The sequence below is a fragment of the Microtus pennsylvanicus genome, chromosome 14 (assembly GCF_037038515.1).
Source record: "Microtus pennsylvanicus isolate mMicPen1 chromosome 14, mMicPen1.hap1, whole genome shotgun sequence".
NCBI lineage: Eukaryota > Metazoa > Chordata > Mammalia > Rodentia > Cricetidae > Microtus > Microtus pennsylvanicus.
In genome coordinates, this window is record NC_134592.1 from 31780963 (window position 1) to 31804222 (window position 23260).

Sequence of the window (23260 nt, forward strand, 5' to 3'; positions counted from 1 at the left end):
TGGCTACTCATGGTGTTCTTTTTATTCTGAGCACAATTTCTTGAATATGTACAGTCTCCATAAAACGTTTGCCTGTTTTCCTACAGTACTTGGGATTGAACCCAGAGACTTCACAAGACAGTCGGGTACTCTACCACTGAACCACATTTCTAGCCTTGCATAAGCACTATGTTCAGCACTGTTTAGATAAAGTAATTTTTTTGTTTTATTTTTTGAGACAGGGTTTCTCTGTCGCTTTGGAGCCTGTCCTGGACTAGCTCTTGTAGACCAGGCTGGCCTCGAACTCACAGAGATCCGCCTGCCTCTGCCTCCCGAGTGCTGGGATTAAAGGTGTGTGGTACCACCGCCCAGCATAGATAAAGTAATCTTAACTGATGTTCTTACAATGTGTTTGAACTTTCCCCCCCAAACCATCAGACAATGGATAATATTTGAGGAGTCACCCCCTAAATCTTATATTTTTGTTTGTGAGCCTAGCCTTTAATGGCTGAGCCATCTCTCCAGCCTGTACACCCCTAATTCTTACTACCCAGGTGTTCGTGGAAGAAAGTCTGGAGTTGCTGCCATGCATCCACCTGGGCCATGGCATGAGGCTTAGGCTCCCCTCCAAAGATGATATTAGTACCCACCAGGACATGCATGCCAGCCTTGTACAGGGGGAAGTAAGGGGGCTCAATATAGTGCCCTGCTTCTGGGTATAAGATGATCTGGGGCTTCTCTTTCCCATGGGCCTGTAAGCGTTTGGAGATCTCATTGGCATAGAACTCGCTCTTCCAGTTGCGGTCATCCTGACCCACAAGGAGCAGGAAGGTGGTGTCAGATCTTTCCACAGGGATGAAGCTCTTCGTGTCTACCAAAGGGCTTTGAAGTCCTTCCACAACATCCAAGAGGCCATCTTTGGTCACTTTGATTCGATCTCTCAGAAGAGACAAAGGAGGGATAGTCTCATCCTTGTAGTTTATGGTGTTCCCAACAGCGCCCACAGAGCCATTGATGAAGACAGCAGCCTTGATGCCCTTCAGGAAGGAGGCCATAGCAAGGCCAAGTTCACCCCCTTTGGAAATCCCAAGCAGCCCAATTCCTGGACCTTTCACCTGAGAAAAATATTTTTAAAAAAAGAGAGAATTTAGTCCAGGAACAGTATCAGACAGTGAGTAGGCCCAGCTGGAAAAGTACATCGACCCCAGCCAACATTTGGAATTTATTTTTTTAAACCATCCTAGCAGGAATGAAGATTCTCTAAGAAGACACTGCACCCCTCCCTGTGGTCATTAGAATATTGAGACAATGGACCCCAAGAAACTAATGAAAACAAACATTCCGGCCAGCTGACCTTTCATTTGATACGAGCACCGATGTGCCGTCAGCCCTGCCACGCATCACTGGTGTTTGGCTTCCCACTACTCCAGAGGACCACCTCACACCCTCTCCTACCTCCTCAGCCTCTTGAGCCCCACATGCGTCCCTCCCCCCTTCAGCTTTTCATACGGCAGTGAGAGAACAGAAGCCATCAGGAGGAACGTCTCATTTCCTCACTCCCCACTCTACCTATTCCCACGGCTGCTCATGCTCTCAGACGTCCCACAAGGAGCCACCTCTCCTTGTGTTTGGGATGCTGTCCACTATCTTACTCCAGGGTTGGCCTCCCACACTCACTTCCGGCCTCCTCTCCTCCTGACTTCCCTCTGCTGGTCCTCCAGGTCCTCTCTGCTCTGGGCCTCTTCTATGTCCTCACGGCCCTGCACATGCTAGTTATGACTTTGTTCTCTTCCTGGTTCCCTGCTGAACCTGTGGGAAGATGTCTGTTGTACTTTCCTTTCTTCCAGTCCCTACTCTGTGCCTTCTGGGCCCCATCCCACAAGGACTGCCCCTGTCCTGAATCCCAGAAGCCTCTGTGCTATAAGCAAATGGCTATTTGGCTGACCTCTCATAGAAATAATCAATCAATCAATCAATCAATCAATCACTTTTTCTTTCTCCTCTTCCTACCCCTCCCCTCTGGCAACAATATCCTTGACCACTTTAAAATGTAATCCCCCACTAAAATACTAATAATTACATGATCAAATATGTTTTAATTACCCTACTATGAAATTTTTAATTGTCAACTTGACACAATCTAGACATACCTGGGGAGGGAGTTAAATCAAGGAACCTACGCTGGGTTGACCTATAGACATGCCTTTAAAGGGATTCTTTCTCTTTTTTATTTATATTTTATGTATGTGTGCTCTGCATGTTAGAAGAAGGCATCAGATCCCATTATAAATGGTTGTGAGCCACCATGTGGTTGTTGGGAATTGAATTCAGGACTTCAGGAAGAGCAGTCAGTATTCTTAACCCCTGAGCCATATCTCCAGCTCCTTAAGGGAATTTCTTAATTTCACTAACTAAGGTGGGAATACCTACTTTGAATGTAGGTGGTGTTATTTCTAGAGCCAGGCCCTAGGCTGTACAAAACTGGAAAAAGAGAGATCTAACCTCAGGGTGACTGAGCAGGTAGTTCACGGCTTCTTCAAAGTACTCCATGCGCATGGCATCCATGCTTTTGGGGAGGTCATCGTAGTTATAATAAGCCAGAGCCAAGACAGCAAAACCCCTCCCAGCCAGAAGACTTGCTCGATACTCCAGAAGGCCACCTCCAACTCCGAAAAGGTCCACGATCCCAGGATAGGGCCCAGGTTCTGGGGAAGAAACAGAACTAAGCATTAGTAAGAAGTATTTAATAATCAACGGTTATTAACTCTTCTTCGCAGTCTTGGCCACCTTACACAAAAGGAACAATGGTCCAAGAGCTCACCTGCTCTCTTGTGCCAGCACCAGCCATCTTCAACACTCCATGAGATAACCACACAAAGACCATGGCTGGGTGTTATTGTTGCGTAATATGAGTTAAAGATGTGTTACATTTGTCTGTACTGTGGAACATTTGTTTAGTGATACAAAGATGTGTTACATTATTTTATGTTACATTTGTTTATCTTTGCATAGCTGTGTTACTCTGTCTAAAACACCTGATTGGTCTAATAATGAGTTGGACAACCAATAACTTGGCAGGAGAAAGGAGAGGTGGTCCTGGCATGCAGATAGAATAAATAGAAGGAGAAAAAGAAAAGAAAGAGGAATGAGAAAAGGAGGAAAGGAGGACTTCAGGGGCAGCCACCCAGCTACACAGCAAGTCACCAAGTAAAAAGGAAAGAAAAGTATATAGAAAGGTAAAAGCCCAGAGACAAAAGGTACATGGGAGAATTTAAGTTATGAAAATCAGGCTAGAAACAAGTCAGGCTAAGGCCAGGCATTACTTATTCATAATAAGAATAAGACTCAATGCATTTACTTGGGAGGTGGTGGGCTCCCGCAAAATAACAAAGAATAAAAACAAAACAAAATACATTATGGTGCCAGACAGTGTAGTGATGTGGAGCTCCTTCAGCCAATAGCCTTTAAGCTGCCAGCCCACTTGGGCGTGGTCTCTTATACTATAAATTCATCTGTAAAGCCTGTGCTTGCTCTCTTGCTTCTGGTTGCTAGACTTTATTCCTGTTCCCCGCTCATGCAGAGATTGCATTCCAGGACAGTGATCTGTAAGTCTCCCCTAAATAAATAACCCTTTATTATACATGATTCTGAACTAGTGTGGGATTATCTTGTATCTTCTCCCATTATTTGGCACCCGAACATGGGGACCAGTCCACACTTTTTGGATTGGCCCGCCAGCTGCATGGCATATTCTCCCACCTGAAGCTTTAGCTGACCCTCGGATACAGCAGGTTGCTGCTCACCGCTCCCCAGCTCGCAACCCACACACTGCTGCCTGCAATACCTGTGGTACACACAGTCTGCAACCTGCATTGATGGAAAACTTGGGTTTTCTCTTTATCCTGGGCCCCAACTCTTGGAATTGTTTGACCACCTTAATAACTGCTCTTAATTTGTTAAACAAAGCATATTTTTCAGCACCTAAGTAAGCAATATATGCTGTTAGCTGCCGCCAGCTTCTCTGTCACGTGACTGCAGCTGTGTCACCTGCTGTCTGATAACGATTATTATACCTACTCCAATTCACTGAAATTACTTTATGACAGGTAAGATCTGAAAAACTACAAAAAAATGACTGATAACATCCAGGAGTTCAATAATTATTTTGCTTCTATTATGGAAGGTATTGGGCAAGACTTACACTATTTTCCTTCCTATTATTTGATTCTAAGAATTAGCTTTGTTTTCAATATTATCTCATTTTAAGAAATGGTTCAATACCATGGAGAGGGATAGCATCAATTTGACAAGATTATCTCAAAGAATTTATGCTGTTGGATCTAACTATCAAAATCTGTTAAAAAGTTATGCTATGTCCAAGGATGAGACATTACAGGAGTTTCAGACTTTTAAAAAGGCAGTACTAAAATGATTTGAAAAGATTGAGGAATTTGTTGAAACTGATGAGCAGGGACAGAAGGTACAAGGACAGGATTTAGCCTCATCAGTACGTACCAGACCCCTGGATGACTTACACAGAGTTGCAACTGCATATCCAGTAATTTCCTTGGAAAGATCATCTGGCACAAAGTACTCTAAGGTAGTCAAAGAATATGCATGGGAACCAATACATATGAGCAATCTAAAAGAAATAAAACAAGCAATAGTTTCTTATGGGCTACATTCACCATTTGTCAGGGAAATGGTGAAAATGTGGGCCTCAAGCACTAAGGCTACCCCACACGACTGGCTTCAATTAATCTCTGTGGTTTAGAAAATGGACCTTGGCTGCTTTGGAAGTGTTATTGGAGAGAAGAGGCAAAAATTTTAGAGCAACAGGGAAATCAAAAGGATTTGAAACTTCCCAAGATCAAATTCTTGGCAACAGTCATTACTCTGATCCTCAGGAACAGGCTCACTAAAATGAATATACCTTGTCCCTATGTAGCACAGCAGCTTTAAATGCTTGGGACAGGATTCAGGAACCAGGAAAAGGACTGAGTAATATATTAGGGTTAAACAGGACCAGAGAGAACCCTTTACTGATTTCTTACAAAGATTAACTAAGGATGTACAATTAGGAGTGACAGACCCTGAAGCTAGATGTGTACTAACTGAAAATGCCGGCTTAGAATGTAAGAGGATCCTCTGGTCTTTAAAGGTTAGATCAGTACCCATAGATGAATGGATCTTGTATACAATGAATGTTGAAACATTTGACTATACTACTGAAGCTTGGGTAGGAGAAGCAATTTCCAGTGGTATGAGGAGACACCGAAATGCCAAATGTTTTAATTGTGGAAGAATAGAACATCTAAGAAGGAATAATGTATCTTCTAGGAATAGGAAGAACAGGAGGAGTCAACGTTCTGGTATATGTAGGAGGTGTGGCAAAGGCAGACACTGGACTAATCAATGTAGGTCGACAAGAGACAGATAAATCAACCCGATACCACGGGGAAATTCCTTGGGGGCCTTTCAAAGGCCCCAATGTCAAACAAGGACCAGTCATTCCCAATCACTGTGGAGAACATGTCTCACCATGAAAATTAAACAATCCAGTGCCTACTGAAAAAACAACAACAACAAAACCCATACTGTTCTGGATGATGGAATAGACCTGGAGGATGAGTCAAAAACTCCAGTAGGAAATAGGAAACATACATTTTAGCAGACTTTTATAAATGATCAAAGATCAAATCTAAGAGTGCTTATAAATGACATTATAATTGAGGGATTACAAGACACCGGTGCAGATGTGACTATCATTACTCCAGAATCTTGGCATCCGGATTGGCCTCTTCAAAAGACAGATATTCAGTTCCTAGGAATTGGAACCCTATCTCAAGTAAAACAAAGCATGAGGTGGGTTGACTACATAGGACCAGAAGGATGGAAAGGAAGGCTGAGGCCATATGTAGCTAATATTGCAGTGAATTTATGGGACTGTGACCTATTGCAGCAATGGAATACCCAGGTTAACATTCCTGCAGTCCCCAAAACTCATGCTTCTGGGAAAGATATTATAAAATATTATATAAAAAAGGTCACCAGCCATTCAAGCTGTACAAGAATACAAAGCAACTAGCAAACCTTCAGAGGTACTAAGGGCCATGCCTTTAAAATGTTTAACTGAGAAACTCATATGGTTTAAACAATGGCCTTTAATGGAAGACAAACTGCAGACTTTAGAACAGTTGGTACAGGAGCAATTAGATGCTCACCATATTGAAGAATCAACCAGCCCTTGGAATTCTCCTGTATTTGTTGATAAAAAGAAACCTGGAAAATGGAGAATGGAGACAGATTTAAGAGCTATCAACAAGGTTATCCTACCTATGGGTCCTCCACAGTCTGGAATTCCTCTGCCTCCTCTATTACCAAAAGGATGACCTCTTATAGTTATTGATTTGAAAGACTGTTTCTTCACTATACCTTTACAAGAAAAGGATAGAGAAAAATTTGCTTTCACAGTGCCTACTTATAATAATTCTCAGTCTACTAGGAGACACCAGTGAACCATCCTCCCAAAGGGAATGCTCCATAGTACCACCTTGTGTCAATACTTTGTAAATCAGCCATTGGAAATAATATGCAAGTAATTTCCTAAGTTTATAATTTACCATTACATGGACGACATTTTGTTATCTGACTCAAATGCCAATACTTTAGGAAAAAAAAAATGTTTGAAGAACTAAAAAAAAGTTTTGCCTAAATGGGAATTACAAATTGCTCCTGAAAAAATACAAAAAGGAGATTCTGTCAATTACCTAGGTTACAAAATAGGTTTACAGAAAATTAGAGCACAAAAGGCACAAATTAGGAGAGACCAATTGTGGACTCCTAATGACTTTCAAAGATTGTTAGGAGATATTTCCAATCTAAGACCAGCTGATGGGATAACACCTGACCTAACAGTTCATTTAAACCAAACCTTAGCTGGTTACGAAGACTTAAATAGTCCCAGAGAATTAACAGCTCAACCGGGAAAAGAATTGATGGTCATTGAAGAGAAATTACAGGAGGCACATGTAGATGGAGTGAATCCAAATCTTAATTGTATTCTAGTCATATTGCCTTCCAGAATTTCCCCTACAGGAATTTTAATGCAGAGGGAAGATATTATCTTAGAATGGATCTTTTTACCACATAAACCAAGTAAAAAAATTAAAAACTTATGTGGAAAAAATCTCTGAATTAATTATAAAAGGAAAATTGAGACTTCATCAACTAGCAGGTATAGACTCAGCAGAGATTATAGTTCCTTTTACTGCTGATGAATTTAAAAAATTATGGGAAGACAATGAAACTTGGTAAAGAGCTTGTGCTAATTTTTTGAGAGACATTAATAGCAATTATCCCAAAAATAATAGAATTAACCTTATAAAGAGAACTACTTGAATTCTTCCCCAAATTATACATGATGTACCAATAACTGGAGCCTGTACATTTTATACAGATGCAAATAAATCAGGAAAGACAGGTTACAAATCAGAAGAATTAAGTAAGGTGGAACAAAGCCCTTATAATTTTGTTCAAAAGGCAGAACTATATGGTATTCTCATGGTACTAAGGGATTTTAAAGAACCTCTCAATATAGTTACTGATTCACAATATGCAGAAAGAATTGTCTTGCATATTGAAACTGCTGAATTTATACCAGATGATACAGAATTGACTTCATTATTCATATAGGTTCAATATATAATCCCACAAGGTAATGTGAAAATTGATCGATTATTGATTGAAAGTGTGCTCTAGGCCTCAGAATTTCATAAGAAACATCATGTCAGTAGCAAAGGTTTAAAGAGTTTTCTATTACATGGCAACAAGCTAAGGAGATTATAAAGAGATGTCCCACTTGCTCTTTCTATAGCCAAACACCATTAACCAGCAGGGAGTAACCCAAAGGGTATTCAAAGGAATGAGATCTGGCAGATAGATGTGTTCCACTTTACAGAATTTGGAAAATTAAAATATGTACACCACATCATTGATGCTTATTCAGGTTTTCAATGGGCAACTTCTTTGACCTCAGAAGTGGCTGAATCAGTAATCATTCATTTATTAGAAGTTATGGCCATCATGGGGAGCCCTGCACAAATAAAGACAGACAATGGTCCAGCATATGTGTCTAAGAAAATGAAACAGTTTTTTGCTTATTATAATATAAAGCATATTACAGGTATACCAAGCAATCCTGCAGGCCACACAGTTATAAAAAGATCAAATTGAACTATAAAGGATATGCTAAACAAACAGAAAGGAATGGAAAATACCCCCAGAAATAGATTGCATAATGCTTTATTAACCTTGAATTGTCTTAATGCTAATGAGAAAGGAACAACAGCAGCAGAGATATTGGATAATAGAAAAAAACTTCTGAATTAAATCAGCCTGTATATTTCAAAGATGTGCTGACCTCACAATGGAAACCAGGAGATGTGCTGTTAGGGAAGGGATTTTACTCTTGTTTCCACAGGAGATGAAAAGCTATGGATACCATCAAAATTGATAAAGATTCGGTTTGAAAAAGAGAAACCTCTTGATAAAGAGAAATAATGGCTCATCCACATAGGTGACAATCATATAAGTGGTAAGAAAACCTCATAAGGGTTGGGGCAGGGTTCTGTTCTTGTCTTTGCAGGAAAATATTCATCTTCAAAGAGTGGAGAGACCTTGGACATCTAGATGCCTAAAGATAAAAAGATAGCTATCCTCAACAAGCAAAGAGAAATCTGCCTTATGATGCTGTATTATCTGCATGGTAAAATTTGATTACTTGGACATGTATACATATCTACTCAAAAATAAGAGCTGGCTTTGGAGTTGGACAATAAAAGCAATTCTAGAAAGCGATGTCCCCTCTCCCAACAAAGTTTGTCCTCACGGTTAGAGACACCATTTAGGGGTTGATTACTACTTGCATAGGGTTGGGGGTTGGAGTGGAAATTATGTAGGCCTAGAGATCTCAAAAAAATAAATAAATAAAAACGGAAGCTTGAATGGGATAATAGATAATTTAGTGTGAAATTATTCACACTAATAATAATAATAGTGAGTAATAGAGTGAATACTTGTGAGCTATTATTTATGGACAATTTCCATTGGTATAGTTTCTTGTATATTGATACAAGTTCAAATTATATTTGTTATTTCTATTTACAATACTTGTACACTTATGCACAGCTATTTTGTCATATTGTACGCATACATATTCATACCTCTGTTTAAGACATTTTGGACATTGATACAATTTTAGGATATATTTATCATATTGCACTATATATTTTTATCTCTGATTAAGATATTTATACATTGTTTACGTTTTGATGTCATTGTCCTCCTTTACTGCACAGTTTTTAAAAGATTGTTTAATATTCTGATATGAAGTTTTAATCTTTAATATATACGTAGGTATTAAATATTATAGGTCCATAGCCATTCATGTTTGTTATACTTTTAGTCAGACTAATTAGGTTCTTTATATACATAGAGATTGTATTCTGCATAGATAGGTAACCACTTCAAAGATCTGTAGAACATAGACTTAAATAACTTAGGATTCTGTTGATGTGAGACACAGTTGCTCCCTCAGCACTGATCCATTCCTGAGAGAGTGTTGAGCACCAAAGGCACTCCACTCAGAGTTTGTCTTCTTCTCGGTACGACTGACCTTTGGGCAAGAAACTGCCCATGGCTCGACCACTGACAAAGTGCACGATGTCCAGACTGGACAAGGAACATACAAGAAAAAAGACTGCCAAATCTTGCCAAGACTGGGTAAGATGGTTTTGAAATATTTCCTGCCTCTAAAAATGGTCTGTCAGTTACTCTAGGCCATAGACAAAGTTGGTTGCTTCAACACTGCAAATGAGACTTTGGGTGATTGTCCAAGTAGACAGTTGTCTCTGTCATCTACTGCACATTTTGGAAGCTGCTTGATTACACTTCCTGCCTACTCAAGTAATATTTTCCTTCTCAGTCCTTTGATGGGGTTGGAAATTAGATAGTCGTAGTTACCATCCTCTTATGATCTAGCCAAGTCATTTCCAATACAAGACTTAGACTCCTCAGGATAGAATATTTATTAAAACATTTAGCATACTTCCTTGCTTAATATTGTTTATGCTCGTTGTAATTCTAATCCCATATTTGATATCTGTTCTTAGTGTATATAGTTTTGTATTGGGTTTGGAACTCTCTTGTTTAAATAAAAGGGGGAGGTGCTGTGGGAGCTCCTTCTGCTCCTTCATCCAATAGCCTTTAAGATACCAGCCCACTTGGGTGTGGTCTCTTACACTATAAATGCAGCTGTAAAGCCTGTGCTCACTCTCTTGCTTACAGCTCTCACTTCCGGCTGCTAGACTCTGTTCCTGTTCCCTGCTCGTGCAGAGGACTGTGATCTAGGACAGTGATCTGTAAGTCTCCCCTAAATAAATAACCCTTTATTGTATGTAATTCTGAACTAGTGTGGGATTATTTTGTATCTTCCACCATCAGTGTAGCTATTGCCAGGGCCCTTAGAAACAAGTTGTACCAGATTTTCTGTTATAACCATTTCCACCTTGGTGTGTGTGTGGAAGGGGACATTTCCCCAGCTAGTCTGGTCGTTGTACCTGAAGGTAAATCTATGCTTGGTCTAAACACCAATCTCAGTTATTGGGAGTTATTGTGATGGGTGCTAAGAGGATAGACTGTAATTGATCCCATGATCCTTCTCTAACAAATGCAAACAGGCTATTCAGCAAGTCCTCGGAGAGATATTCTTTTTAATCCTGCCTCCCCTGGTGCAGCAACATTGGACAAAGGCTTCTCTGGAGTGGTCTTTTCTTGCCTACTTTCAATGTAGGCTAAGCTGGGAACATAAAGACCACAGGGAGCATGAGGCAGAGCCAGTGTATCAGCAGTGGTCAGGAAAGTTCAGCATTTAATAGAGCAAGTTGTGAAACCATTAATGCAGGTGGCTGCTCTCACCCCTCGGCAGTCCTGTGTGTTGGTGTATGCCCAGCACTTGGCACCCAGCTCCTGAATGGATACTGCAACTTCTAAGCAGCTGGCAAGTGTGTCAGCCTGGAACTCCATCCTCTGGCAAGGGGCAGGCTTCCTGAGTTGTCATGGCAGCCGTCACTGTGCTGGGGAGGATTCAGGCAGCTGGCCGAAGAAGCAGCCAAATGACTTAAGAGTAGCCAGGGAAAGGATCGGAAATATGGAAATAGAGAGATAACAAGAGAGAGTAGTGAGCCAAGACTAAAGAAGAACAAAAGCTGGGCAGGGGGGCGGGGCGTTGCTGGTCACCAGAATATTCCAGGATTCCAGAAAGCTGTCAAGCTACAGAGGTGCAGGGTCTTGCACCTAAGGATGTAACATTGGCCTTGGCCAGAAGCAAGAGGACCTGATACCCAAGGCCTGCAGGACTGTGACACTAGAGGATGCCACTAATGGTTGCTCCTGCTTCCTACTGCTATGGCTCCTTGCTACTGAACAACAGGGGCAATGAGCAGCAACTAGAGAGCTTGCCTCCCTATGATTTCATTTGGGTTGAGCACAAGAAGCCGAGGGACAATTACTTTGACTTCTACAACTATGCCTCCATTTATTCATCAACTTCATTATTGGTGGGTGGGGCACTTAGACTATTTCCAAGCAACAAGCTTTCCAGTACACATGTGCATACAATGGTAGAATTACATATTGATCTACGTAGTTAAAAAGCAATTGCTTCCAAGAATACCAGGATGAACACCCACACTCTCTCTAGCTATGTACTGAGTGACCCTTCCTCCAAGCATTTAACAAGAATTGGAAATGTTAGACTTTGAAAGCTTTGTTACTCTTGAAGCTATGCTATATAGTCTGTAGCTTTATTTTGCATTTTGTCAGTTACTAAAGAGGCTAAGTAAGCATCATTATATGTATGACTATGAAATGATCTTAGATTGTCAGTCGACAGAAAAGGCCTCCCTCTAACTGCTAGTTGACCGAAATCTTAATGTAGTATGCTTCTTAAAAACAGCAGAAGCAAGAAATGTCTCTTGGCCAGTCGGCGGTGGTCCACACCTTTAATCCCAGCATTCAGAAGGCAGAGACAGGTGGGTCTCTGAGTTTAAGGCCAGCCTGGCCTACAGAGTGAGTTCCAGGACAGAGAAACCCTGTATTAGAAAAAAGAATAGGAGGAGAAGGAGAAGGAGGAGGAGGAGGAAGAAGGAAGAAGGAAGGAAGGAGAAAAGAAACAAAACGAAAAGAGAAGAAAAGGAAATGAAAGAAAAGAAGAAGCATTCCTTGTTTTGAAAAGGGTTTGACCAGACTAGCCTGAGCTCCAAAGCTCAAGACAGCCTCTTGCTTTGGTGTCCCAACCTGCCGTGCTATGATGCACAGCTCAAAACAGATTTAACATTTAATATTTAAAATTGGCTATGGTTTTTTGAGACAGGGCTTATCTATGTAGCCTGGCTGTCCTGGAACACACTCTGTAAACCAGGTTGGCCTCAAACTTAAAAACAGGTCTGGGCTGGAGAGATGGCTCAGAGGTTAAGAGCACTGGCTGCTCTTCCAGAGGTCCTGAGTTCAATTCCCAGCAATCACATGGTGGCTCACAACCATCTATGATGAAATCTGGTGCCCTCTTCTGGTGTGCAGGTATACATGCTGACAGAATGCTGTATACATAATAAATAAATAAATCTTTATAAAAAAAAACACGGTTCTGCCTCTGCCTCTCAAGTGCTGGGATTAAAGGAGTGTGCCACCTCAGCCCCGTTTATTACCACTAGTTTTAATTTTATATTACAGGTGTCTTGTCCTAACAGCATCATCATAACAGGCCCCTTCCAGCTGGGTCCAGTCTCCTTTCCTCTGAGTCCTAAGTCATTGGGAGCTACCTTTTTCTTCATTTAAAATCACAGAGAAACTTTGAGCAAGGGAAGGTGGAGAGTTGCTCACCTGGAGGCAGGAAGAGCGTGGCGCGCACACGGCCCTCGCGCACGGGCACCCGCCGCACACCGGGAGCCATGAAGTGACGCTCGTGCACCGCCCGCGCCAGCAGCCGCCCGCCGTCGGGCTCGTGGCCGTCCAGCACCTCCAGCTCCACCACGAAGGGCGTCTGCACGTCGCGCTTGATCAGGCGCCAGAAAGGCCGGTCGGGCTCCATGGCCCAGAGCAGCCCCATGGGCTCGAGCCCCGCGAAGCTGCCGCCCAGCGCGGGCGCGCGCGCCAGGTCCAGCTCACCGTGGGGGTCGGCGCGGTAGCGCGCGTGGGCGCGGAAGAGCGCGCCTTTCTCGTCGCGCAGGGCAGCGCGCAGCGTGACGGGCTGCTCGGGGGCCAGGCCGCGCACGGAGATGCTCAGCGGCTCGTCCCAGCAGCTGCGGCCCGCGGGCTCCAGGTTCAGCGTCGCCATCATCTCGAGCTGGACGAGTTGGAGCGGGTGGACTGGACTCCAGGAGTAGTAGTCGCGGGCGGGATGACTCGGTCCATTCCCATTGGTTGGCCTCGGACGCATCCTCCAATCTCTGAGACTTCTTTGTGCAAATTCAAGATTCCCGATAGAAAAGGAGAATGTTTGCTAAGAACAAAGATTCGCCTGGGAATCCAAAGTGTGTCTGAAGTCAAAGCACAATGACAGACAAGCTGAAAAGATTAGAAGCTTCAGCTCCACACTGAAATTCAAGTGGTTCCCAAGAAACATGCATGGCCCAGTTCCCTCTTAATCCCTAGTCTCTGACCAAGAATTTCCCTCGAAAGTTCCTGGTCAGCTCGGTGTTTATGGAGTTCGACTGTTGTTAAATATTGAGGCACTTTAGAAAGGCACACAGTTTCTAGATGTACTTCTCTTATCTGAAAGGCAAAGGCATGGTAGGACTAGTATATAAGAAGGGGATGCACTGCTGGTAGCCTGGGTTTCACTTGGGGAAGGGCCGTTGTGTCCCGTGTCATCGTGTCCCCCCCCCACACACACACACACATATCTAGCTGCTATCCATGTCAAGTTGGGTTTCCACCACTAGGGTTCTTTCAGTCTGAGTTCTGTCCCGAAGCAAGTGGTCCACACAAACTTGGCAACAGGAGGAAGTTTCACAAAGGGATTACAGCCTTTTAAAAAGGCGTGGGAAGGTTTGGGAGCAAAAGGATACGACGGTCTTTGGTGCAGAACTGCGCCCCCCGCCCTCCCCGCCTAAAGGGAAGAGGGCTGCCTGACTGGAACTGCAGCGCTCTGAGCCAGAGTCAAGTGACCTTAGATGGTATGCAGGCGCTGGTAAATGGAATACTTTGATTCCAGTCTTCTTTTGTTGGCGTGTCGCCAGTGCCTCTGCTTGGCTGAACACCATCAGCAGCGCGCGCGCTCCCGCAGCTCAGCTCTGCATACCAGTAGAGTGAGCAGCGTGGAGAAGCAAGGATATGCAGGTGGGAGGTATCCGACCAACAGAAGCTCAATAAATATTTGCAAACTGAGAAAGAAGTTATCGTCCTGGACCCCACGTTCAGGTTGTACTGACCTTTCTCCCCATTCCTGCTAATGAAGCAACTGCTGCTGGGTATTTGGAATACCTGTTCCTACAGTGACCTTTCATTCTGGGACAGTGCATCTTGAAAAAAAATCAAAAATCAAAAACAAACAAACAAAAAACCTTGCTTGGCTACCCCAACCCCCAACATAGACCTTAAAATATGCGGGCAGAATAGAGAAAGCAGCTTCTCTTCTCTTCCCATGATGCCCCAGAGGGTGTGGGGAGGGTGCAGATGATTCTCTAAAGTGTGAGGGAAAAGAACACAAGGCGGTGGCCTGGGACTGGCTACTGAAAGCAGCTTCACGGGGAGGTCCCCTTCCTCAAAGCTGGAAGATGCAGCGGCTTCGCAGTCCCAGTGTTGAGAGTACCATATCTATGAAGAACTTAGGGGCCACTCAAAGTTCTCTGTGCCCATGACAGATCAGAAAATTCTATGGGATATGAAAATTCTAGGGTAGTTCACTGACTGGAGGTAGCTGTGCTTTCTACCCCAGTGGATGACACACTGTGTCCAGAATTAAACCGAAGCATTGTTTTCTGTCCCCTGTGCAGTTGGATTTCACAGGAAAGAAAACATCCTTTGCTTGACCTAGCACTGAATTTCTCTATTTCAGATTAAGGACACTCCCTGACAGATTTCCCTCTGAAATCTCCCGAATTTGTCCGCAATTAAGTGACACAGAGTTCAATGAGTTCAATATGGAAATGTTGAAGTATAGAAATTGTGGCATCTGGGTCTGCACCATCCCTACCCTCAACTGGGTTTCAGACGCTTGCTTATATCTTACTTGGACAGATTATGGTACGTACGAAGCGACGCGAAATATCTCCTTATCTCTCTTTATCTTTCTCTGCCTCTCTTGTTTATCTAGGTCTGAAAGTTTACGCGTGCAGACATAACCTTGGACTCCTGATTCCACCTCCCACTCCCTGGGATTACAGAGATGTACCTGGCAGTAACTGAAAACGTTTTGAGGCTAAACTATAAGGTCAAACACTGACTGCCAAGTGAAGCCAACTGCTGTAGAAAACCGTGTGGAGACCAGAAAGAGCACACTGGTAGGAGCAATGGAAGTCGTGAGATTGAAACTGTAGGAATCTATTTTTCAGACAAGTGTCTCCCTTAGGTACCGCTCCACCGGCCGGCATGGCTGCGTCTATGGCAGTGTGTCCATTTAAAAAATGTATATATCTTATGTGTATGGGTGGTTTTGTTTGTTTGGCTGATTTTTCCCTGTGTGTGAGACTGCTTTGCCTGTATGTATATCTGTGCACCACATGCATGTCTGGTGCCCAAGGACGCCAGAAGAAAGCATTGGATTCTCCACAACTAGAGTAACAGATGGTTATGAGCTGCCTGGTGGGCGCTGGAGTCTAAGCCAGGTCCTCTTTCCAAAGTTTCTGGTGCTTTTGGGCTCTTCGGTCCCTCCACAACATATTCTATAACCCTGTATTGTGTTGCTGCCAAGATTTCCTTTTCTGCATGATTGTTTTGACTACTTGAGACCTTTTGTACTTCTATATGAATTTTAGGATTCTTTCCTAGTCGTATGAATAGAGTCATTATCATTTTGATGCAGATGGCACCAAATCTATAGATTTCTTTCTCCACTAGCTATTGCAGCAGTAGCAACTCCCCAACCCATGGACATACAGGTTTTTCTGTCTCCGTGTGTCCTTAACTTTTATCTTTAGTGTGTTTTGTAATGTTTATTGTAGAAGTCCTTCCTCCTCTTGCTTAGCTTTACTCCTGAATTAGTCTCACAAGTTTATGAATGGAATAGTTTCCTAATTTTTCTCCCAGCAAGTTCATTGTTATTTTTAAAAAGCTACAGACTAATGAGCAGGATAGAGCACAGCCATAATCACAATGCAAAGGAGAGGAGGCAAGAGGAGGAGAGTTTGGGGCTAGCCTGGACTACCTGGTTGATGCCTTGTATCGAAAAAGAAACAGCACTAATTTTTGTACTTTGTTTTTATACCTTGCTGTTCTGCTGAATTTGTTTATTGGTTTGAGAGTCTTAGTGTAGGTGCTTAGGATTTTCTAAGCACAAATTCACATTTTTTACACTAAAGAAAAAATGATGGTGCGATTTTTGCCCTTGATTAATTTTGTGCTGCCTTGTACCCAATAATTTTCAAATGGCATTTGGCCATTCTTGCATGCCTGAAGTGAATCAAGCCTTCCTTTCCTCCTTCTAGTTCTCCTATCATAGATAGGTTGTTTATTGAGGGGGAAGCCCTTCTGAGGGTAGAAGAGGGTCATTGCTAGACAAAAACCAAAAGTTCAGTGGCCTGGTTTGTTGTTTTCTCTCCTTCCTTCCTTCCTTCCTTCCTTCCTTCCTTCCTTCCTTCCTTCCTTCCTTCCTTCAACGCTCATCCTCCCTTAAACTGTCGGCACAGTTCATCATGAAGCCACACTGCTGGGAAGCCACACTGCCCCACTTCTGTTTGATGGAAGACTGATTCAATCTCCTTGCTCACTGACTATTAAAAGTTTTGTAACCTCTTGGTTTAATTTTAGTAGGTCATTTGTGTCCAGAAATTTGCCTGTTTCTTTTAGATATTTTTTTTAAAACTTATTTGCATGTAGCTATAAAAACCATTCCCAACGATCCTTTTCACTTCTGTGGTACCAATTACAATGCATTGTTTTATATATCAGAGTCCTCTCTCCCATTCTATGTCCCCCCTCAGTTGGTTGCTTAAGATCTAGGTTTACCAATTTTTTGTTTCATCGGTTCTCTTTTAATTGATTATTTTTAGTCTTCTTTCTTTCTGCTCTGATCTTGTTATTTCTTCCCTTTTACTGACTAAGAGTTTAGTTTGTCCTTGGTTACATTTGTTTGTGAGTGTGTGTTTGCTTGGTATTGGGGGGGGCAGAGTCTCAAGTAACCCAGGCTTTCCTCAAGCTTACTACATAACCAAGGATGACCTTGAACTTCTCTCCCCTTCCTCCCCCCCCCACCCCCACCCCCCACTGAGACAGGGTTTCTCTGTGTAACAGCTCTGGCTGTCCTGAAACTTGGTTTGTAGACCAGGCTGTACTAAAGGGTGAGTTTAAGCACAGGTGAGACTTGGTCGCAAAACAAAATGTAAAAGGAAGGCTGGGAACATAGCTCAGGGGGAGCAGGTCCTTGGCTCAAGGCAGAAGTATCCTGTACACCTGCTAAATCCATTTGGCCAATAAGATAATTTAAGGGAAGAGCTTTAATTCTGTTCCACTTTGCGTTCTAAGTATCCATCTACTCATCAGAGTGAGCCTTGGGGTCCCACTGTTGCTATAGTTCAGGTTCACTTTCCCTTAAAGGGCTCCCCAAAATGGCAACACATGCTGATGGTGTTATTGGGAAGTGAGTCATGAGGGCTCGACCTTCAGTGAATTGACCCACTGATGAAGTCTTAGGTGAATGAACTCTTCAGTAGGGAGCTTAGCTGAAGGAAGTGGAGCCGTGTGTTTGAAGAGTACATCTTGTTGCTGTCTCCTTCCTGTCTCCCTGCCTCCTGCTGTCATGATGGTCTGCCTTACTCAGGCCCAAAGCACTGGGGCCAGCCAGGTGGGACTGAAGAAGCTGTGAGCAAAAATACACCCTTCCTTTCCTTAAATTGTATTTTTATTAGATTTAGTTTATGTCTGAGTGTTGTTGTGGAATGTTTTTTTAGTTGTAATTATGTAAAGGTGTGTTATACTCGTTTATGCTGCGGAATATTACTTTGACTGGGTAAAGGTGTGTCACGTGTTTCTGCTGCCTTTGTTTAGTTATGTAAAGATGAGTTTCTTTGGTTTCACCTTGCCTGTCTAAGGCACCTCATTGGTGTTATAAGAAGCTGAACGGTCAACAGCTAGGAAGAAGAGAGATAGGCAGGGCTGGCAGGCAGAAAGTATAAATAGGAGGAAAAATCTATGCTCGAGAGAAGAGAGAAGAAAAGGAGGGAGAGCCAGGCGGTGGTGGCACACGCCTTTAATCCCAGCACTCGGGAGGCAGAGGCAGACGGATCTCTGTGAGTTCGAGACCAGCCTGGTCTACAAGAGCTAGTTCCAAGACAGGCTCCAAAACCACAGAGAAACCCTGTCTCAAAAAACAAAAACAAAAACAAAAAAGAAAAGAAAAGAAAAGGAGGGAGAAACAGAGGAACATGCCTAGGGCCAGAAGCCTGCAGACAGACAGACAGACATGAGAAACAGGAAAGTGGGACAGACAGAAAGAAAGGTAAGAAGCCCCATGGCAAAATATAGATAAAGAGAAGCAGGTTAAAATAAGAGCTGCAATAAGGCTAAGCATTCATAATTAAGAATAAGTCTTCATGTCAAGATTTGGGAGCTGGTTGGGGGCCCCAAAGAAAGCCTGTTACTGAGTGATTTGCCTGCATGTATGAATATGCACCGCATGTATGAATATGCACCGCATGTATGAATATGCACCGTGTGTATGCTTGGTGCCTGCAGAATTCAGAAGAGGGCATACAATTCCCTATATCCCGACCCACGGGATACGAACGGGGGTCCCTGATAAACCTGGAGAGGAATGAAAGGAGACACGAGAAATGACGGCAAGACAGGATTTCTGATCAAACCGTTCTGTTTATTATTTCCTCAGAAGCTGTTATATAGCAAACAGGAAAAGGGGGGAAAGGAAAGGTGTCAGGGGGAAGGGAAGGGTGTCAGGAAGCTCAGGTCTGCTGTAATTCAGATCCAGAGACATCCCCAGCTGATTAGTAAATACTGAGGGTCTGTAATTGTTAACTAATCAAGGAAAAAGCTAATAGGTTCCAGAGCCTGGTGCCTGCGGGTCTCTGCTAGGAGATAAGATACCAGGTTGATTTCTAGACCCTGCAGAGGGGATAGAGGTAAATATTTTTCTTAACTTATGAGCTTAAGATGGCTGTAACCAAAATGCAGATCTCAAAATACAGGCCTTTGCTTCCGGCACCCTAGAACTGTATAGATGGTTGTGAACCACAGTGTGGGTGCTGGGAATCAGAATCCAGGTCTTCTGCAAGAGAAACAAGTATTCTTATCCATTGAGCCATCTCTCCAGACCCATTTTGTTGTTGTTATTGTTGTTGGTTTGTTTTTCAAGACAGGATTTCTCTCTGTAGCACTGACTGTCCTGAATTCACTGGCCTCACTCACACTCAGAGATCCTCCCTTCTCTGCCTCCACCCAGCTTGCTTGTTGTTTGGTTTTGTTTTTGTTTTGATGAGGTGCTTTATTGAAGTGAGAGAAAACTAACAAACGCAAGTGTTTTATAAAACTGAGGGTGTCTCATTTGGTGCATAAGAATTTTGTATTCACAACGCAGTCCAGAAAATGGCCTGTGGAACTAAACAGAGTTCTCAAAAGAATAAACGCAAGTGGCCGGTAGATATCTAAAACACTGTTCAGCGGCTTTAACTACCAGAGAAAAGCAATACTTCTGAGGTTCCGTTTCAGGCTGTCAGGATAGCTGTCATCCAGGAAACAAACGCTGATGAGGATGTGGAGAAGGGGGAGCTTTTATTCCACATTGGTCGGACCGTAAAACTGTTGCAGTCACTTCGAAAATCCATGCAGGGGTTTCTCGAAAAGCTAAAAATAAAGCCACCATATTCCCAACTTTATCATTCCTGGGCATATACCCAAAAGACTGTATGTCCTGCAACAGGGATACCTGTATGTCCACGCTCACTACTCTTCTGTTTACGACAGGTAGGACATGGAACCAACCTAAATGTTCACCAACTCACGACTGAGATGAAAATTTGATACGTTTACACAGTGAAATTTGTCTAAGGAAAAATGAAACTTTCAGGTAAATAGATGGGTCTAGAAAATATTATACTGAGTAGGGTAACCCAAGCCCAGAAAGACAAATGCCACATAGTCTTTCTCCTATGTGGATCTAAGTTTAGCTTTGAATTGTTAGAGGTCAGTGTTCAACTTGGAGCACCTGTAGAGACTGGGAAGCTAGAAAATGGCCATTAAGGATTGGAAGAAGTGGCCTAAGAGAGGGGTATGTTGGGTCACATGTGATACCAAAGCATTTACTGGGGGCAGAAAGGTTTACCTTGGCTTGGGGGTAGGGACGATGGGCAAGAAGAGGGAGTTGAGGCATTTACCTAATTATTCTTTACCAATCAAAACTCGGGAGTCAGATATTGAGGTAAGAACCTGAATGATCAAAGAAGCAACCAGTGACCTCCTATCTCTGTCTCATCCATTTGAAAAGGACTGAGATCCTCTCTAAGCCCTGCGTTACTACTTCCTGTCTCTCTATCTGTCCTCCAAAACCTCTATGCTTAATTTTGGTCAGCTAGTGGTTAGCTCTACCGTCTGACTCAAAGCAAAGTTTATTGTCAGAATGTAATCAAAGTATCACACAACAGGAAGTAAACTAATGATACATGAAAAGTCCACATGGAAAGGTAGTTTCTAAGTCAATTTTAAAATATATGATTCTTGGTTATTTTTGGGGGGGGGATGGGTTTGTTTTTTGTTTTGTTTTGTTTTGTTTTAGGTTTTTTGAGACAGGGTTTGTCTGTAGCTTTGGAGCCTGTCCTGGAACTAGCTCTTGTAGACCAGGCTGGCCTCGAACTCACAGAAATCAGCCTGCCTCTGCCTCCCGAGTGCTGGGATTAAAGGCATGCGCCACCACCGCCTGGCGAATATGTTTTTAACAAGGGTCTGAAGGGAGGTTACCTGTATGTGGATAATGATACTTCTAAAAGCCATAATAGAAATTCCAAGGCCACGTCTAGGATACCTCCTCATGACCTGTCGGCCACAGAGGCACAGGGGCCCCTAAAACAACACAGGCTGTTGCCATTGCTCTCGGTTCCCTACCAGAACTAGATGTTAGATAGTCCTGAAGAGACCACACAGTTTGGCTGAAGGACGTATAGATACCTAGCTGGAACTGAGCCGGGAGTTTCTTCAGTGCTGGCTAGCATCCAGCATATTGGAAAGTACTACATGGGCTGTTTGGGGAGAGAAGTCACCAACAGTCACACAACGGTGAACCCTGCAAGCCACATCATCAGCTTGGCAGCAATCGGCATTGATGAAGCAACAGTGGTATGACTAGTTTGAAAATAACCTTCTGCTTTCTGATTGGATTCTAGGCTTGCCCCCACAGGAGGAATTGATGACTGGTACCACAAACTCGGTGAAAAGTCTGTGGCTGGAGAGGTCGTAAGCCCTGGGGGAGAACCTGCCGCTGCCGTTCTGCTATAGGAACATGATGTCAAACTGCCTCCTGAATGTTTGTGTTTCTGTCTGTAGACTAATGCTCCTCTCGGTCTCAGGCAGAGTAGCTTCACTTTGGAGAGGGTGGCAGGCAACCCAGATTCGTCACTGGCCAGAGAGCCGAGACTAAATGCCTGTGGAGAGCTCAGTCCTAAACTGGGCATCTGTATAAAGCCCCTTCAAGGCTCAGGGGACGTGATGGAAGAGACAGCAGAAGAAAGTAAGACCCAGAGTTGGGAAGGAGTTCCGTGAAAGACTGGCGTCTAGATGTGACATGGGTACTGCACCTATGAACTCATGGTCACTGGCACACAAGACCTGCTGAAGACTGGGTCTATCAATATCCCGGCACGTTTGGGGGTTTCCTAAACCCCCGTGTTGTAGTGAGAGCTACCATTGCTGTGAAGAATCACCATGACTAAAGCACAATGGGGCGGAAAGGGTTTATTGGGTATAGTGGTATATTATTTGTGTTTTTTAATAAATAAAGCTTGCCTGAAGACCAGAACACAAAACAATCACCCTAGTCAGTCATACAGGCCAGGCAGTGGTGGCACACACCTTTAATCCCAGCAGCCACACTAGTTAGCCATAGAGACCAGGCGGTGATGATGCCTGCCTTTGTTTTTTTGTTTATTTGTTTTTGTTGGGGTTTTGTTTTTTTGAGACAGGGTTTCTCTGTGTAACAGTCCTAGCTTTCCTGGAACTAGATCTTGTAGACCAGGCTGGCCTTGAACCCACAGAGGTCTGCCTGCCTCTGCCTTCCAGGTGCTGGGATTAAAGGCATGTGCCACCACCGCCCAGTATGGTGCATGCCTTTAATCCCAGCACTAGAGAGGAATATAAAAGGGGATGAGAAAGGAACTCTCTATCTCTCTCTCTTTCAGTCTGAAGATTTCATAGAGGTAGGTACTCTCTAGTGGCTTAGCTGCTTTTCTTTTCTGATCTTCAGGTTGAACCCAAATATTTGTCTCCTGGTTTCTATTATTCATGTTACAATTTAGTTTACTCTTCCACACCACTGTTCATCATCAAAGGAAGTCAGGACAGGAACTTAAGCAGCATGGGAACCTGGAGGGGAGGCTGAAGCTGACTGATGCAGAGGCCAGGAGGGAGACTGTTTACTGGCTTGCTCTGTCTGCTTTCTTATAGAAAATTGGATCAACAGCCCAGGGATGGTACCACCCACAATGGGCTGGGCCCTTCCCCATTGATCACTAATTAAGAAAATGCCTTAGAGGCTTACAGTTTATTCTCTAAAATATGCGTCAGTCTAACGGCTTTAACTGTGATTGAGCTTTCTGTGGTGAAGAGTTGAATACTCTTCCCTTGTCCTGGAAAGGAAACATTCACTAACTTGGATAAAAGAATAACTTAGTTACAACTTTCAACAAACAACAACAAGCCAGATTTAGAAAAAGAGAGACTACCAGAACTTGAAGAGAGGCCTTGAAAATTTTGCTTGCAGACAAAAGCAAAGGAAAAATGAGAAGGCAGCAAGAAAATACTCAAGATCTCTAAGACAGCACTAAATGATCAGCATCAAGTTTCT

The 23260-nt window shown here is 43.2% G+C and overlaps 1 protein-coding gene across 2 annotated transcripts; it reads right to left on the bottom strand.

The window, feature by feature from the left end:
- On the bottom strand, positions 1 to 13492 carry LOC142834616 (acyl-coenzyme A thioesterase 1-like). Of its 2 annotated transcripts, XM_075947392.1 has the most exons (4): positions 12922 to 13492; positions 2482 to 2684; positions 907 to 1094; positions 1 to 794 (listed from the first exon to the last, which is right to left on the bottom strand). In XM_075947392.1, exons 1-4 carry the CDS (start codon positions 13475 to 13477, stop codon positions 440 to 442), a joined length of 1302 nt encoding a protein of 433 aa, XP_075803507.1. In that variant the 5' UTR covers positions 13478 to 13492; the 3' UTR covers positions 1 to 439. The 2 variants fall into 2 exon arrangements, with proteins under 2 accessions (XP_075803507.1, XP_075803506.1); XM_075947391.1 differs by having other exon boundaries at positions 1 to 1094.
- Between the last annotated feature and the right edge of the window lie 9768 nt (positions 13493 to 23260).

Bases quoted from the DNA above. Each gene is read 5' to 3' on its own strand.
- LOC142834616 (XM_075947391.1), bottom strand. From the start codon at position 13,477: ATGCGTCCGAGGCCAACCAATGGGAATGGACCGAGTCATCCCGCCCGC. The intron at 2,685-12,921 runs GTGAGCAACTCT...TTTCTTCCCCAG, and splicing joins CACGCTCTTCCTGCCTCCAG to AACCTGGGCCCTATCCTGGG. The intron at 1,095-2,481 runs GTTAGATCTCTC...TATTTTTCTCAG, and splicing joins ACCTGCTCAGTCACCCTGAG to GTGAAAGGTCCAGGAATTGG.